Genomic DNA, 17,873 nt, shown 5'->3' on the forward strand with positions numbered 1-17,873 from the left:
AGGGGATACGCTTGGATCCCTGCGAGCAGCCGATTGCTTCCAATCCCGACGTCAACCGGAGTGCGAAAAGGTATGAGATTCTTTTCTCATTCGTTCATCATGTTAACGTGAAGTCGTTAATGCCGTTGGAATGAAATAATAGTTGTTTCATTTATAATTTCGAAAAAAAAATTATTTTTGCTGCGTTTTTCGATCCGATCCCAACAGCGCACAGAATCCCAACCCTCACGAATCTCTCCATCACTCCCTTGGGCCCTTCCTCCCTTATAAACTCATGGAAAACTTCCTCCACCTTATCGCTCTTCACGAGCTCCCACGCCCAATCCGTGATCAAGATTTTGGAGCTCTGCGAGGGGTTCAGCACCCTCCGGCCGCTCATGATCTCGAGAACGACCACCCCGAAGCTGTATACGTCGCTTTTCTCTGTCAGCTGCCCGTACAGAGCATACTCTGGCGCTAGGTAGCCGTGAGTTCCCGCAACCCTGGTGGCGAGATGGGATTGGCCTTGTGTGTTCTGCTTGGCTAGCCCGAAATCCGCAACTCTGGCCTTCATCTCCGCGTCGAGGAGAATGTTTGTGGCCTTTATATCGCGGTGGTAGATGGCGGGCTTGATCCCGTGATGCAGGTAGGCCAGCGCTTTGGCTATGTCGAGGATTATGTTCTTGCGCTGGGGCCAAGATAGCTGCTGATGGTGATCGTTGGAAGTGAAGATGTGATCGTTCAAGCTGTCGTTTGGCATGAAGTCGTAGACGAGGAAGCGCCTCCTGCCGTGGAATCTGTCGCTGGCGGCGCAGAATCCTCTCAGAGGGAGGAGGTTCCTGTGGCGGATCCTGCTTATGATGAGCGCCTCGTTGGTGAAATCGTCGTCCGTTTCTGTGGAATTTGAATCCAGAATCTGCTTCACTGCGATGTGTGTGTTTTCGGGGAGGGTTCCTCTGTAGACAACTCCGAAGCCGCCCTGTCCGATCAAATTCTTGTCTGAGAATCCATCGGTGGCTCTCTCCAGCTCTCGGAGATGGAAAAACCTAGCTCCGATGTTGGGTTGCATGGATTTCACAGACGTCACGTAGCTTTCATGGATGGAATCATGTTTCCTCTTCCTCTCCCACTTTGTGTAGAGCAGGAAGAGGATGACGAAGCCGGAAACCCCCACTAGACCCCCTACGAACCCGAAAACAAATCTTCCAATTCTGTGGTTTAATCTTGGACGTCTGGACAGGGGCAGGCCGAATATGCAGGCGGCGGATCTCACGTCTTCAGGGCCCAAGTCGTTGGCGATGGCGGCGGCGTAGAGCACTGCGAAGAAGAAGCATTTGGTGGAGTTGGGATGCGAGGAGACGAGGTAGGAGTTGACCCTGAGGCCAGCGTCGACGCACATGCTGCAGCGGGTGAGGCCGGTGAGGTCGCCGTTGCAGGCTGACTCGAGAGGGAGGGAGGCGGGGGCGGCCGTGTCGATCCAGTCCTGTACGGTGGCGATGCCGGCGCAGGAGGCGTTGTTGACGAACTCGGCGGTGTCGTTGAAGCAGATGGGGAGTGGGGATGTGATTATGGACATGGATGCGATTTTGGCTTCGAATTGGGCTATGCAGGCGGAGGAGGTGTTGAGGTTGGGGAGGTAGAAGGTGGAGGTGCGGTTGAGGTGTTGGGCGAGGCCGACGCCGAAGAGGCTGCGGAGAGTCTGGCAGCAGCCGGGTGATTGTAGGGGCCGCCGGCAGAGGGAGGCGTCCCACGGCAAGGTTCCCACGTAGTCGAAATTGATGGGGCATGAGGCTGAATCTGCTGCTGCTTCATTGATGATGAAGATGAACAAGGAGAAGAAGAGAATGCTCATTTTGTTTTTCTGGTCGGGGAAAGAAAAGTAAAGCATTTTGCATGCTTCTTAATCTTAATTTAATTAATAGGATTAGTGTTGGGTCAGCATCAAATTTGGCTGCTGCAGGTGGTTCAAGTGCACGTTTTGGGATTAAAGAGTTCAAATTTGAAATGTAGATGTGTCAACTGTTTAAGCTCAACTTTCCTGTATGATTTGTTGGTTCAACGGTCAAAACCGAGAAAGGTCAAACCAACCGACCCTTCACGTTTATAATCATTTGGTTAAAAGGGTACTTCAATTCAAACTCCAAATGTGGGGCTTCCTTATTGTTTTATATTGCACCAAATTTCCTGCCTTTTATTGGCAGGCATAAGAGATCAAAAATCTAAACACTAGCTTATAGTCATAGACTCATAGCATTATTTTACCCATTAAAGAAAAGAACATTGATCACATGTGATGTATTGAAATATACAAGAATTAAACATTCATTTTAAGAGAGAGATTATAGAGAGAAATCGATAGACTTGTATTTCAAATAATAATAAGAAATGTCACGTAACCGAATAAAGCTACTACTCAAAATATTCAGATTGGTTAGGCTATTTTAGTAAATTAGATCTTAGTTCAAACTCCATTATTTTTTTTTCTTTTCTTTTTTTTGCCGAAACTTCGACGTAGCGGCTCCGCGGGAAAAAAACAACCCAGATGCAGCAAGTCAAGGATCCGCCGCTGCCGCCCGCTGTGGAGCTAGGAGGCGGAGCCGCCGGAGTGCCCGGTATGTCTGCAACTCTTCGACGCTGTGACGGCCATCCCGCGCGTCCTGAGCAGCCTGCGAAGCCTGCCTGAAGCTGCGGCCATATTTTCTTACTCTTATTTCTATCACCGTAGAATTTTTCTCCAATCAATTATAGTCATAATTTCAAGCTTGTGGTTTTAAATATATTTTCAAATCAGTTTTATCTCCATTAAATGTTTAAATTTTCCATTGTAGATTTTAATAACTACAAACCAAATCTTAAAAAAATAATTAAGTTATATTTTATCTATAAAAATCAATATATTTTTAAAATAAAATTACATCTTAACATAATTAATCGATTAAGATTTGTTAAAATGTTAAATGTATCAACATTTTTTTAAGAATTAAATGTATCAACATTTAAAGGGTTATTTTCTTTTTCTTAAAAAAAACTGAATTATATTGAGTGTGAGAACCATAATTTAAGTATTTTAGAAAATCAATTATTCGTATGAATCAAATCAATTATATTGTTAATATTTTTTGTTCAATTTTTTATTAAAGTGGTAATTTGTATGAACCGATCAATGATTTGATTCTGAAAATAATCTATACTACGGAAAATAATTTTTAAGAGGAAACCACGGAAATATGTTATTTCAAATTTCAATGAATAATATCCGTAAGCCAGGCGGGGAAACCTTGCTTTCAGATCATTACACCATCAGACCAATTTATACTATATTAGAAAGACAGTTTTCATTTTTAAATTGATTTCAAATTGAAATCAATTTGAAATTGATTTGAATGACAATTTTAAAAATAAATGTAATATAAAGGTTATAAATAAATTAGAATACACTCACACCCCACTAATTCACCATCATTCAGGCATGAACTAATTCAACACCATTAAATTGAAATTACCCAATTCACTATATACGGTCAAACAACCAAATAAATTATGTTATGCAAACATTTCAAAAAAATTATGTCAGGCAAAATAAACCAAAATTAAAATAAATGTCCACCAATTTCTCAATTCAATACAAAATCAATATTCAATAACATATTAAAAAGATAATTTTTAATTTAAAATTAATTTTAAAGTAATTTGGATGGCAATTTTGTAAATTATAAAAAAATTGTAGTAATAATTTATAAAAAAAATCAAATAACTACGTTAATCAAATTAACCGTTCATTATTGACTAGGTAACCATCGTCTTTTTTTTGTAGGGACCAATATTAATCTTCCATTTTACATATTGCTATGTAAAGATATTATAATAAGGCAATAATTATAAAATTAAATATGGGTAAATGTTTAATAGATTTAATAGTTGGTTTGAATATATATACTCCCTCCGTCCACCAATTCAAGGCCTACTTGTCTTTTTGGTCCGTCCACAAAAACAAGACTTACCTATTTTTGGTAAGTTTTTATTCATTATTTAATCAAAAAAGTCAAAGATTCTTTACAAAAAAGTGGGACTCTTTCTCCACTCAACTAATAAAAATACACTTTTTCTTAAAAAGTGGGACCTTTTCTCCACTCAACTAATAAAAATACATTTTTTCTTAAAATCCGTGTTTTTTCATAGAGGCCTTTAATTGGTGGACGGAGGGAGTATATATATATATATATATATATATATATATATATATATATAGGGTTGCATTCAATGACAACCATTGCCTTAGATGGAGAATAAAGACCAATCCTTGTGCATTGATCTCAATAATATCAACGATCAAGATTTCTTTCGAATTGATTGTTTTAATGAATTTAAATATTATTTGTTTGGTTTTAATGAACCGAGAAGGGTAAAAAGGTGAACTCATAGTTCACAGAACTTCAGCCGTTCCACAAATCCCGTGAATCACGCCATTGCCTTTCGTAAAAATATTGTTTGTTACGCTATACTGGCAATGATATTTTTTATTTTAAGCATTATTTTCACAGAATATAGATTTGAAGATTTGATCGCCCTGGTGATTCGTCATCGTCTCAATCGACTGTGAGTTCTGCATTTTTTTTCGATTGAAATATAAACCGTTCATGGATAAAACTTTGCAATAGATTTCCTATCAAGCTACTAGTTATTATGCTGGTTGGGTTTTACGCAAATTTGACCTTTTTTGGTGTTGTGGAGAACAAAGATTCTTATTCGATGAACTGCTTGTATCTGATATTCTTTATTGTTCTGTTTTAAAGAACTTTTTGTTATATATCATGAACCAATATTCGAACAATCACTGATCATGAATGCATGCAATACATTTATTAAATAATTTCGTTTGTTGGCATTCTAAATTTTATTAATGTATGTTAGTGATGGAGTTGGAGCATGGCAATGATTTTGTCGTTGCAGGTAAATGTTAATCCAAATGAATTGTATTTTTAAGTTCATTTAACATGAGATTCTAAGTTTTTTCCCAGATACAACAAGTGATTCTTCAATTTCACCGGATAAGAAAAGAAAAAAGTTACTAAATTCACAGACTTTCAGACGTGATAAAGGTATGCTGCCAACAACGCGTAGTTGTATTACATCCTAATAGTTCATTAATACAACCACAATTTCTTGTTAAATATCTTATGTATATGTAGGAAAAACACCTATTTCATTTCGACCTGCTAGTCGCATCAATATATTTGATGTTACCCCTGGTAAGATCTGCAATTTTAATTGTTTGCTTATAGCTATCCATATATTGCTTGTTTTGTCTGTTTGTCCTACATTTTACAGTCTTTTTTTGTTTCGTTAAGTCAAATCCACAGGTTATAACAAGAAGTATCCAAACACTAATGTCAAATATTCTGAACCAGTAACCGTAAGGAATGAATGCATTGTTGTTGACGATGATAATGGTGGAGAGCTTGTAAGCAAAGCTAATTCCATCGGTTGTCCATCTCAGATAACTAGATCAAAAGTTTTATCTTTGAATACAAGGACAACACTAGCATCATTCCACGATTCTTTGTTGAAACTTAATGCTGCCCAACAAGATGCAATTCGAGATACTGGTTTTGGTTATCTATTGGATTTAACAGTGAAGGAGCTTCCTGGCAGACTTGCATATTGGGCACTGAAAAGTTTCAACCCAAAAACATGTGAACTAGAAATCAGTTCTAACTTTAGATTGAAGGTTACAGTAGATGATGTTTATCGTGTATTTGGTTTACCGAAAGGAGTTCAAAGGATCAAAAGATTTGATCGCCAAATGAACCATGCGCTATTTGATGAGTGGTTTTCCTTGTTTGGTGTTGGGAATCGCGATAAAATCAAGATTGGGCTTGTACTTAATGAAATGGTCCGTTGTAAGAATGGAGGAACTTGGTTTAAGAGACACTTCATGATTGCAATGTGCTTCTCACTATTTGAAAGCTTTTCTAATGTAACAGTTCACCCGCACATATTGTATACTCTGTTTGACGTCGATAATCTCGACAAGTGGGATTGGGCTGAATATATGCTAAGAAGTTTGGTTGAGAATAGAGACACATGGAATGGCGACGAATCAAAGATGTATATAGGTCCATCTTTATTTCTGGTGGTAAGTATATGTTTTGTAACAGATTATATTGTTGTTTAGCATGTTTTATTTAAATATGTATATTGTTACATTTTTTATATAATTTCTGTAAACCAATTAATATATTCTTTAAATTTTTTTCCAGCTTTTTTATGTTGATCGTATCAACATCAGTGGAGCAATCACTAAGAGAGTATTCCCCGTTTTGTTGAACTGGTCGAGCAATGATCTACGCGAACGCCAGCGAATAGAAATGAAACGACAAAGATTTGGTATAGGCAGATTGCGTGAACCATTGAAATTGCCGTCTAGGTATGGTTCAGATAATAAGCACCAACCGAAATCTCAAGCAAGGATATGTGTGGTTAATGAAAATTTAATTGATTACAATGAACGGAGTGCTATATTCAATTTTGCAATGAACCATGAGTTATGCAAGTATAAGAGGAGGCCGCTTCAACTTATAGATATGGTCAGTATTCAACTCATGTATGTTTGTAAACTTTATCCCACTTTTTTTCTCGCTACATTTTTATTGACACGTGCAACCATGTGTGTAGTTTTTCATACCAGTTACAGTGGGGAATAAGTATTTTGCTGTTTGTATTGATATGCGAAGGGAAAGGATGTTCGTTCTAGACAGTATGGTTAATTTGGATGAATCTGCCAATATGCCAAAGTATGAAGTTGTATGCAACTTAATTGTAAGTATATTTCTAAGAAACAATTTTATTTATAACGTACGATTTTTTGATATTAATGCTCATTTGTAATAATTGATTTTCTTTTATTTTTGAAGCGTAAATTGTTTGTTGATTACATGCATCACGTGGGAGATGAGCAGAAAGCGAAAAAGGTGTTTAGACTTAAAATTCACGTGGCTAAGTTGAAGTGGGCAGATCATTTGAATAAGGAAGACACCGGAGTGTACATGATGCGTCATCTAGAAACTTTCATGGGTGATTGTTCTGCTAGTTGGAAGTGTATGTCGGTAGTATCACAACTGAGGCAAATCCGCGTCCTTCGCGTTCACTATTGTGCTAGACTGATTCTATGGGAACATAACGAAAAGAGGATACTAGTGACAAATGAGGCACAGCAAAATTACGCTAAGATTAGCAAAGATCCAACCTTCAACTCCAACATGATATTAATTGGTTCTTAAATCATACTGTTGCCTGAATTATTTATGGTACTGATATTCTTAGCCCAATTTTTTTTTTTTTTCTGAATGCACTTGATGGTATTGAACTTATATACTTTCTGATTGTTGGTTCAGACGTTTTTGAATAATAATATTGTTTTGACATATGTCTTGTAAAGTTTATATATGTTCATTTGACCTATGAATGTGCATGCATCTTGTTTATATACATAATAGCATGCACACCCTGTTTAGATGAGTTATTCCAAACTTATAAAAGACAACATAAGAAGAATACAACAATTACTAATCGGTGCGGTTATTAAATAAAAAATATTCTCCAACATTATACCTCCTTAAAATTCAACATATAAATTCTCGAACGTATAAGGGGGTTCGTTAGTGCATAAACCGTTCAAATGTTATGTTCGCTCTATAAGTGCAAACTTGATATCAATGAAAGAGGTGCATAAAAAAATTGAACATGTCCAATGAACATGAAACAACATTTTAACTCTCAATGTTATGTTCGCTATGTCCAATGAACATTCAATGAAACAGCATTTGACGTATAAGTGATATCAATGTTATGTTCGCTATGTAAGTGCAAAAACTCAATAATTGAACATGTCCAATGAACATGAAACAGCATTTTAACTCCAATGATTGAAAAACTTGATGTCACCGCACTGACAATCTTGCGACTATTTAACAAATAGCATATTCACGCCTGATAAGTTTTATTGTAGATTTTATCAAATCTCAAATATGGGATGCATCACCAATATAAACCAAACTAATTTAAAACCAGAAAATCTAATAATATCAATATCTTTGAAAATAACACAAAACACGACAATTATAAAGTTCAAGAATTTATATCCTTTGTTGGACAGTTCCTAGAATCATGATGACCAATGGTTTTGCATTTCCTGCAAAGACGCTTAGGTTTATTTGCGAGAATCATCGCCTTCTCTTTTTCCGATTTTCTCCGACCACCTGCACCACTTCCTTTTGTTTTGGCTATGTCAGGAGGAAGTACACTTGGTGACTCAGTAGGAGCAGCTCCATAGAATTCATTGAACAACCTGGTCTTTGAGCAAGCAGGTGTGATAGTTGCTCCAATTTTGGAAAACTTATCTCGAACTTCAATGATATCATTGTACAGTTGCTCATATAGCTCTTCATTGCCACTCACATGAGATATTGACTCGCTAACAGCCTTAAAGATACGAAAATCCCAATTTGATATATTCTGACCTGAGTTAGGTGGCTGTACCTCATATGATTCATTTGGGCATAAAATGCTGAACTTGCACCATCGCACAGCAATGTACTTTTGTGGAATACTGTCAATATTCATATTTCTAAACACACAAAACATGTGCTTACACGGCAATCCTCTCCTGGTGAACATAAGGCAGGTGCAAGACACTTCATCCTCATCTTTCATATTGCGAACCAAGAAGACACCATCTACATTGTCGTCAACTTCATAGATTGTGTTGTTGCCTTCAGAGTATATCTTGTGTATTCCACAAGCCTTGCTTGCATGGTCTATTTCATCCTGTACTTGTTTGAAAACAGCATTAGTGTAGACAACAGATGCATTCGTTTCGATGGGTAAGTTTGTCACCATACCGGGTGAACGTGTCTCATCATCATGAGTTGCTAGTTTGTAGTTATACCTCTGTACATCTAGACCACTGCAGTAATTGGTATAAAGTAATACCAGATCAGATGTTTTGTTGATAAACCTTTTAAAGTAACTGTTCTCGCTTTCAGATGCAGAAGTTGTACGGAATAAGCCGCTCATAGGTATTTCTCTAAAATATGCCGGGATCCAGAAAGATCTGTCATCGAAAATGTCATTGAACCATTTAATCGACGAGAGATCAAACTCCTCAATCATATTTTTCCATTTCTCCTCAAAAAGCGAGACATCATCATGATCTGTCCAAACAATACTAGCATAAGTAGACTTGAAATTTGTATCTTCTCTCAATCTTGGTGGCACTTTCTCAGCAACTTTAATATTTATGTACCACATGCAAAACCTGTGGCGAGTTTCTTTCCAACAAGATGCAACGGCATTTTTGAGTGCTGGATCTTGGTCCGTGATTATGATCTTTGGTGCATGGCCCATTATTTGAACAAACCGCTCCAAAACCCAGGAATATGATTCTGTGTCCTCATGTGATATTAATGCAGCACCAAATGATACGCATTTTCCATGGTTGTCCTTACCAGTGAAGGGAGTAAAAATCAACTTGTACCTGCAGTATTGTTTCAAAAAAATATTCATGAACGTAAACGTTATGTTTAATCTTCAAACAAAACTTAATACCTAATAATTTCACAAGCAACAGCACCTGTTAGTATTATAAGTGGCATCAAAAGACAAAGCCTCTCCAAACAAGCTAAAATTCTTTATTGATGTCTGATCAGCCCAAATTATCCGACACAATTTATTCTCTTCATCTACGTCGTGGAAGAACTTAAAACCGTTTCCAAGTTCCTGCTTATTCGTAAATGTTTCCAATAACATATGTGCATCGGATCCTTTGGAATGCACTTTCAAATCCCTAGCAAAATTCTTGAAATCATTACTTGTGCATCCAACTCGATCGTAACTGCCCATTATCTCTCTGAACATACGGAATGAACGCATGGGACCAATATTCGCCTTTATTCCAGATATTATGAATCTTTGTTGAAATTCATCCACATTCCTATTACTTTGCATAAGGTCTCTGGTTGGTAGTGGAACCATGGAATGTGTATGACCCTCCCAAAATTCAGCAAACTTGTAGCAGTTTCCCAACACAATCTTAATTATAACTTTAGCTTTACAATCAACCTTGCAAGATGTTGTCTTGCGTTTCTTTGTGCCCTTATCACTGAAACGCACTCGAGGTTCTTTTGCCTTTTTCCATACTCCTTCTCTCTTACAAACCACATATTGCCTGGTAATTATATCATCTTTATTTTTCCTGTTTGTGCTCATTCGGGTGTCAAATCCACAAAGTTTGGCATAATCCTTGTAAAACTCAACAGCTTCATGCAATGTACTAAATATCATGCCATTGCGAGGTTTCTGCGAATCATCGCAAGGAGGATAACACAATTGACCATCTGGTGTTCTTGAATATGTGAATTCTGCAAATGGTAAATGTAAGGGTCAATATAATGAATACGAACATGGCCTCTCAACTGATGAACGGTATCAGGTTCATAAAAAAATGCTAGTGAACATACTTATACTGCCTATAAGTTTGATGTTTAAGTGTAAGTTTAATGAATACGGACATGATCTGTATATTGATGCACCAAATTCGGGTCATAAAAAATTGTGAATGAACATAGTTAAACTGTCTATCAGTTTTTACATGTTGTTATGGTAGAGTCTTATGAACATAATGAATGCGAACAAGGTCTGTCAAAAGATCAACGGAATCAGGTGGCCGGAAAAAATTGTGAATGAACATAATTATAATGCCTATCAGTTTTAACATGAAAACAAAAAACAACGAAGAAACAGTGCCAAAATATGATCAATGTGACATCCGGATAACAATATAAAGGAACATAAAACAAATAAACACGTAATGTGTGTTTGAAAAGTATGAGTAAAAACACGTATAACAATTCGAACAAATAATGTTTAACAGTTCGAACGAAATTTGTCAACCATACCGGGTGAATTTAATAACAGTTCGAACGAAATTTAATAACAGTTCACATAGAATAAATAACAGTTCGAACGAAATTTCTACGTATAAACACAAAATTTTCATATATATGCAACATGTATAACAGTTCGAACGAAATCGATTAAATTCACATAGAATAAATAACCTTGATTCTCCATAAAATATTCTGCAAAAACTCGAAATTTTCTTCAATGGTGGACTGGTTTGGAAACGATGAATATGAGAAACAATGCAGCTAATACGTTTCTAAATTGTAACAAACATATCTTAATAGTTATTTACCATAAATAAGAGATTTGATATGATTCATATCTATCTAATAACGGTTAAATGAGGACCGCAAGATTACATGGATTTAACGCTTTAGATTTGGTCTTCGTTCTCTGTATAGGGGAGTGGTCTTCATTGAACTCTCCCATATATATATATATATATATATATATATATATATATATATATATATATATATATATATAGGGACGCGCTCCAGTGATACCCTATATTTTTCGTGTAACAGTGAGGACAATGAATAAGACATATAATACCAATGAACAAGACGTATATCTAGCGAACAAGATGTATATACTGATGAAAAACAAAATTTAAAAATTTGGTAATGAACAAGACATATATACTGATGAAAAAGGCAGTATATAATGATGAACAATGCAGTATATACTGATGAACAACAAAATTTAAAATATTCTGCTCCCTCCAGGATTCGAACCCTGCGAAAAAAATTCTCCCTCCAGGTATAATATCAGTCATAGGATTGATAAAATAAATGCACCAGATCGTGCCCTAGATCTCACTAAAATTAGGGGGTCTCATTGGAGCCCCCCCCTATATATATATATATATGTTCCTTACCCACACCCTTCATATAATTTTATGTATAATTTAAAATTTTAAAAGTATAAAATATTGTTCGTGCATCGCACGAATGATAAATCTAATATTATCAAAAAGGAAAGAAAAAAAAATCACATAATACCTTCCAAATCAATTCAGCTGCCAAAATGGGTACATTAGTCATGGAAATAATTAAATCGGTCCATATAAGGGTATTACATACTCCCTCCGTCCACCAAAAATATGTCACAATTTCCTTTTTCGTCCGTCCACAAAAAATATGCCACATCCATTTTTAGTAGTAGGGTCCACACAACTCCACTCACATTTAAAGTGGGACCTTTACTCCACTACCAACTTTACTCCCATTTTATTAAAACCCGTGCCGAAAGTAAAGTGACATATTTTTGGTGGACGGAGGGAGTATTATATATGAATATTATTATTCTTAAGAAAAATAGTAGTCAGAATCTCAATGAGCAATTCAAATGTAAATTATCTCAATGAGCCATTCATTATGCTTCGAGTAGTTAGAATAAATTTATGCTTCAAGTAGTCAGAATCTCAATTATCCATTCATTATGCTTCGAGTAGTTAGAATTTCAATGAGTCATTCAAATGGAAATTTATGCTTAAAATCTAGAAACAGATCATGAGAAATAATCATATACTATTAATTAGTAGACTCTATCATCAAATAATTCCTGCAAGAATTAAATAAGTATAGTAATAAGCAGGGTCGAATCACAGAGAACATATAATTGTAATCAATTTCCTAAAGATTAAATTGGTGTAGCCACCACACCTTAAATTGAGAGATAATACTAAATAACTATGAACGCAAATAAATTAACAAAAATTGCAAATAGAAAATAATCAAAGCAAGGTAACTCGGCTTGAATAAATCCATATTAATTTAAATAACTATGTTCATCGACGCAAAGATAAATTAATCCCTATTAACCAACCAGTTATAGGATACCGTAAATGCAACGGACGTACCCCAATTCCTATTTACTGTGTCGATAGACAGCTGGAGACACCAGACTTGCCTACTTCCCTTATTAAAATACTCCCTCCGTCCGCCAAAAGTATGTCACTTTGGCTGGGCACGGAGATTAATAAAATTGGTGATGATGTTGATGTAGTGGAGAAAGGGTTCCATCACTTTTTGAGATGTGTGGTGGAGATTGAATTTGGGGTGGATTTTTTGTAAATAAAGAGTGTTTGTAAGGATAAAATATAAAGGTGGATGGTGGGACCATGGCTTAAAAAGGAAAGTGGAATACTTTTTGCGGACGCCAAATATAGTAATTGTGCCATACTTTTGGCGGACGGAGGGAGTATAACCTAGCTGGAGGCGTCAGACCTAGATTTAATATTCTAATAGCATTAAGATGAAAGAACCCGATTTAGACAAATTACCCAAGAACGCAAGTAATAATTCGTCTACCAATTTATTTCTACTACGAACATGGTAGCTTTATCACTAATCAGCCTTATTCCAACAATTACGGATTGAAGGTGTCAATTGACTTTAATCCAATTAAATCTAAGAGACTTAAATAAAATCATAATTGTCTTTAAACACAAGGAATAAATCGGAATCAATAGGAATCAATTATATGCTCAATTAGGTCTTACATATTATTATTAAATCAATACTTCATTATTCTCGCCGAATTAAATATTTAGCTACTCATAATTAAACTAAGAACGATCAAATAAATAAAAGCAAACATAGAATTAACAAACACTAAATAAACGAAATTAATTGCAATTCAAATTAAAATAAATCACCACCAAAATATTGAAGAGATCGTCTACTGTTACTTCAATAATCCAGCCGTCAAGTTCCAAGCAAAAGTCAAAAGCAAGAAAAATTAAGAGAGAAAGACATAACAAGCCCATTACAAATAGTAGACCTCTTATATAGCAAGGAAGATAAAAAAGGGAGTTTTATGGGCAAAATATATAGAAAGACTAATATACCCTTATTAAATTTAAAAAGAAAAGGAAAAGATATAGAAATATTTGAACTTCATCTCTCTCACTACCATTTTTCTCGGTTGAAACAAAAGGCAAAAGAATAGAAACTTGCCAATAGAAACCCTCTTCACGCCCAATAGCTCGATCTCTCCCAGTCTGAAACTTGCCAGCGCGCGGCAGCGAGTCTTCCATGTCCGGCGAGCCCTCCATGGCCGACAGAACTCCCTCTCTCTCGTCACTTTGAAATTCCACCCTCTGGCGAAATCTCCTCCACCGACGCTCTAGCAATGAGCACTAATTCTTCGCCGTCTAAGTCGACGGCGGAAGGAGAGCTGCCGAACTCGCTACTGCCGCAGACGAAATGTGACTCCAAAAGGCGACCTCCGCCGAAGTCAGCGGCCGATGAAGAGTCGGCGACGGCGGAGGAGGAGACCACTGCTGCAGAGGATGAAGTATTAGCACCGGCGAACGAACCACATCCTCCGGTGAGTATTTATGGTGTAAAACGATTGTTTATAGGTTGTGTGTGTTGAGGAATTGTTGATGATTGTTTATACGTTGGTGACTTTGAACTCCAATCTAAGATATATAGATGCGTGTTGCTATTGTTTATACGTTCTCTGTGTGTTGATGATTGAGATTGTTGGTTTGTGGCTGAGTTTGCATTTGCTTGTTGTTTTGTTGCTCGTCATTCGACTGTTGGAATTGAATTAACGCACAGTTGAAATACACAGTTGATATGAAGTACACAATTGATACAGAATATACAATTGAGCTTACACAGTTGATATCCTCTACACAGTTGGATATTTGATTTATGTATTTGTTTTACCTTTATTGCAGCCTAGGTTTACATGGGCGAGACCATTAATGCAAGGATATAAGGGCCGTATCAACCAATATGTGCGCGATGAGGTTGTGGAGCATGTGAGGTTGACATTAGAGCAAGTAGGTGGCGAGGAAGCTATTGAGAGATTCAAGGAAGGTCCATTTGGTCATTTCCTTGATTTGAGGATAGGAAATAGTGCTAATAATGCGCTACATGAGCTTATGGCCCACGAGCTAGAAGATGCTACCTTCTCAGAGCAGGAGAGATGGTTTCACATTGGTGGAACTGATATTGTATTCACTGCACAAGATTACACGCTTGTGACTGGGTTGGCGTTTACAAAAAAGAACTATGATCCCAATTCGAAGAAGCATGTGATTTCTAAAACCTCCATGTACCGTAGGGTGTCAAAAGGAAAAAAAATGAAAATCGACATGCTTCGCCATAATTTTAATGCACAACAGTTTGGTGACAATGTGGATGATTATTTGAAAGCTGCTAACATAATTTTTCTATACCATCTCCTCATATGCGGCGGTAATGTGTGGATAGCAGATTGGGTGTGGGCATTGGTAGAAGATGTGGAGCGTTGGTCAAGTTTTCCTTGGGGAGCATACTCATATCAGATTTTGTGTCATAGTATGAGCATTCTGTATAAGCATCCGGATTTTTTCAGCGGTAGTACATATCACTTCTTTGGACCTATTTGGGCTTTACAGATTTGGTCCTACGAGGTCATTCCGGCTTTAGGACATGTTTGCGGAACCCGAGATGATGAGATGCGATTTCCTCGCTGTTTGATGTGGAAGACACATAAAAGCACGACTGATTTGACTTCTTTTTTCGACCAGGAGGTAAGTAAGATTAAATTATGTTAGATTTTATAAAGTGTTTGATGTTTCTTGGTTTTTTAGTAACAAATTCATTTATTTGTGTCCAGTTACAGGTTGAGCCATTGGAAGTTACTTTGACTGAAGAATCTAAGAATTATTATATGAAGTTTGTAGAATGGCAGAGAGGGAAGCTGGATGTATTATTTGTAGCATCCAAGAGAAATGCCTGGAAGAAATTGCCTTATGCAAAACAAATGGAGATGTTTGGTAAGAAAACAAAAACAATTTCTCGTCGAGCAGATTCGGGCCCTTCTAAAAGAAAACATAAGGATATCGAGCATCCACGTCTTGAGGCACGCCACACATCCGGGCATGCCCGAAAGCGTCGCCCGAGTGCTTCCAATGAGGCTGGACTGGAGACGGAGCCTTCTCTTAAATGTTGTTTGCATGGACTTCCATGTCAGTCTTCTGAGATTGATGATGATGCTCATTTTGCTCGTCTTGCTCAGAAAATTGCTCCACATATGCCAGTAGATGTTTCTGAGACAGGTTGGATAGCTGTGCTTGGTCGCCAATTAGTGCAGATGACCAGCGGTAGACCGAGCACTTCACGAGCTTGCTCTAGTTCTCGTAGCATCCCTGCTACGAGAAGTCATGATAACTTTCATCCGATGTCATTCGAGCATGATGTTGAGCAGCCAACTAAGGATGTCGTCGAGCATTCTCAGCCCCTTGTGCCCTCCGAGCATGAGCACCCATCCGAGCATGGTGTTGAGAAGCCTTCTGAGCATGTTGTTGAGAAGCTTTCTGAGTATGACCAGCCGGCTAAGCGTGATGTTGACCAGCCAACTAAGGATGCCGTTGAGCATTCTCAGCCCCTTGTGCCCTCCGAGCATGAGAACCCATCTGACCATGCTGTTGAGAAGCCCTTCGAGCATGAGCAGCCAGCCGAGCATACCGGTGAGGATATAGATGGCGATGGAGGTATGTGTTGGACGTCTTCAGATTCCAAAGATGGAGGAGATGAGACTTTGGCTCCACGACAAAGTAAGCCATCTGCCCTGCTACGTAGTCCTTATGTTGCTCCAAGTTCTCGTACTCCTGCAATCATAAGGAAGCTATATAAGGAGTTTAGAGAGTCCAGTGCAGAGCTCGCACCTCCTATCATCTCGAATGGACATCGATTACCTCAGGAGTTCTTTATGTCTATTGAGGATTCCACATCCGAGTTTAGTGAAGAGGTAACATATTAATTATTTTGACTTCAATTTTTAAAGTTTATCTAACATCTTTATTGTGTTGTTGTAATACAGGTTATAGATTTGTACTTGTTGTACAAAAGAGGGAGACTTAACAACCGTACAAATATATCTATTGAGGATGTGTACTTCTATGTAAGTTTAAAATATAATATACTCAACAATAGTTTGAAATGATTAGTATTATTAATCGATGATTTCATATTTGTAGATGACTCTGCTCCGTGAGTTTGAGAAGTACCATGGACCGAATCCACAGACCAAGTCTATTTGTGGGAAGTATTTGTACAAAAAGTGGTCATGTCCGAAGGACCTAATTGACATAGCAAAGAAGTGGAAAGTTAATGGACAGGTAACTTTAAAATTTAATTAGTTTGTTTATTTGAGCTTGAGTCTTAACCATATTTATTTTCACTATTTTAGGTTGTCATGGTATGCAATGTGGACAAGACTCATTGGGTCACAGTTCGAGTATTGTTACAGGAGTGGGTAGTCGAGTTGTATGACTCGAAAGCCTTTTGTTTGACCGAGAATGAGTTAAATGACAGAAAGCTTTGTGTGAAGCCCGTGACTCGTCTGCTACCTCGTCTACTTTATTGGGCAGATTATTGGAAGAAAAACAAATCATCGTCGGAGAAAGTTTATGAGATGGAGCTGAGAGTTATGCCACAGTCTGAGACTTTCTGTCAAGTAGACTCTGTCAGTTGTGGTGTCTTCTCATGCATGTATGTTGACCGTATCTTGAACACATCTTCGAATCGTCGCAAGACCGTTGACGAGAAGTTCTTGGCTGATTACAGGTGTCACATTGCTCGTAGTATATTTGGACTAACTATGGATAAATGATGATGTTATTCACTAAGTATTGTATATTTTAACTGGTGTTGTGACACACCTTTTTTTGGATGATATATTTACTGGTATGTATTTTGGATGCTATTTTGGATGATATTTTGGATGATGTTTTGGTGTTTCCTTAGATTCTGTAATGAGTTATTGAACTGTGTTTAAAAATTAATTGTGTATTGATTGTATATAACTGTGTTCTAAATAACTGTGTACGCAACAATTGTGTACTGGATATATACATTAATTTTAAAAAAATTTATTTATCAAGCATACTTAAAATGATTGTTTTCTTAAATCATTTGATAAAATCT

General features: G+C 37.1%; 4 protein-coding genes and 1 long non-coding RNA gene across 5 annotated transcripts; 3 read left to right on the plus strand and 2 right to left on the minus strand.

The window, feature by feature from the left end:
• Positions 1-151: 151 nt before the first annotated feature.
• Positions 152-1,859, minus strand: LOC131009592 (probable receptor-like protein kinase At1g11050). The gene has a single exon (XM_057937007.1). It carries the CDS (start codon positions 1,829-1,831, stop codon positions 152-154), a length of 1,680 nt encoding a protein of 559 aa, XP_057792990.1. The 5' UTR covers positions 1,832-1,859.
• A 2,876-nt stretch (positions 1,860-4,735) lies between these two features.
• LOC131011663 (uncharacterized) lies at positions 4,736-5,079 on the plus strand. Its single transcript, XR_009097067.1, has 2 exons — positions 4,736-4,929; positions 4,998-5,079. It is a non-coding gene; the product is annotated as an uncharacterized LOC131011663 (long non-coding RNA).
• Position 5,080: 1 nt separating this feature from the next.
• Positions 5,081-7,259, plus strand: LOC131009594 (uncharacterized). Its single transcript, XM_057937008.1, has 6 exons — positions 5,081-5,096; positions 5,169-5,228; positions 5,328-6,115; positions 6,240-6,566; positions 6,655-6,798; positions 6,894-7,259. The coding sequence occupies exons 1-6, from the start codon at positions 5,081-5,083 to the stop codon at positions 7,257-7,259; spliced, it is 1,701 nt and encodes a 566-aa protein (XP_057792991.1).
• An 847-nt stretch (positions 7,260-8,106) lies between these two features.
• On the minus strand, positions 8,107-14,002 carry LOC131009595 (protein FAR1-RELATED SEQUENCE 5-like). Its single transcript, XM_057937009.1, has 3 exons — positions 13,861-14,002; positions 9,611-10,397; positions 8,107-9,514 (listed from the first exon to the last, which is right to left on the minus strand). Exons 1-3 carry the CDS (start codon positions 14,000-14,002, stop codon positions 8,107-8,109), a joined length of 2,337 nt encoding a protein of 778 aa, XP_057792992.1.
• LOC131009596 (uncharacterized) lies at positions 13,868-17,559 on the plus strand. The gene is made up of 6 exons (XM_057937010.1): positions 13,868-14,277; positions 14,636-15,475; positions 15,562-16,695; positions 16,768-16,848; positions 16,925-17,065; positions 17,137-17,559. The coding sequence occupies exons 1-6, from the start codon at positions 14,080-14,082 to the stop codon at positions 17,557-17,559; spliced, it is 2,817 nt and encodes a 938-aa protein (XP_057792993.1). The 5' UTR covers positions 13,868-14,079.
• Positions 17,560-17,873: the final 314 nt, after the last annotated feature.

The sequence above is a fragment of the Salvia miltiorrhiza genome, chromosome 2 (genome assembly GCF_028751815.1).
Source record: "Salvia miltiorrhiza cultivar Shanhuang (shh) chromosome 2, IMPLAD_Smil_shh, whole genome shotgun sequence".
NCBI classification, from domain to species: Eukaryota; Viridiplantae; Streptophyta; class Magnoliopsida; order Lamiales; family Lamiaceae; genus Salvia; species Salvia miltiorrhiza.

Bases quoted from the DNA above. Each gene is read 5' to 3' on its own strand.
- LOC131009592 (XM_057937007.1), bottom strand. From the start codon at position 1,831: ATGAGCATTCTCTTCTTCTCCTTGTTCATCTTCATCATCAATGAAGCA.
- LOC131009594 (XM_057937008.1), top strand. The intron at 6,116-6,239 runs GTAAGTATATGT...ATTTTTTTCCAG, and splicing joins GTCCATCTTTATTTCTGGTG to CTTTTTTATGTTGATCGTAT. The intron at 6,799-6,893 runs GTAAGTATATTT...TTATTTTTGAAG, and splicing joins AAGTTGTATGCAACTTAATT to CGTAAATTGTTTGTTGATTA.
- LOC131009595 (XM_057937009.1), bottom strand. From the start codon at position 14,002: ATGGAGGGCTCGCCGGACATGGAAGACTCGCTGCCGCGCGCTGGCAAG. The intron at 10,398-13,860 runs GTAGTGAGAGAG...TACCATTTGCAG, and splicing joins TGTTTCAACCGAGAAAAATG to AATTCACATATTCAAGAACA. The intron at 9,515-9,610 runs GTGCTGTTGCTT...ACAATACTGCAG, and splicing joins GCCACTTATAATACTAACAG to GTACAAGTTGATTTTTACTC.
- LOC131009596 (XM_057937010.1), top strand. From the start codon at position 14,080: ATGAGCACTAATTCTTCGCCGTCTAAGTCGACGGCGGAAGGAGAGCTG. The intron at 16,849-16,924 runs GTAAGTTTAAAA...TCATATTTGTAG, and splicing joins TTGAGGATGTGTACTTCTAT to ATGACTCTGCTCCGTGAGTT. The intron at 17,066-17,136 runs GTAACTTTAAAA...TCACTATTTTAG, and splicing joins AGTGGAAAGTTAATGGACAG to GTTGTCATGGTATGCAATGT.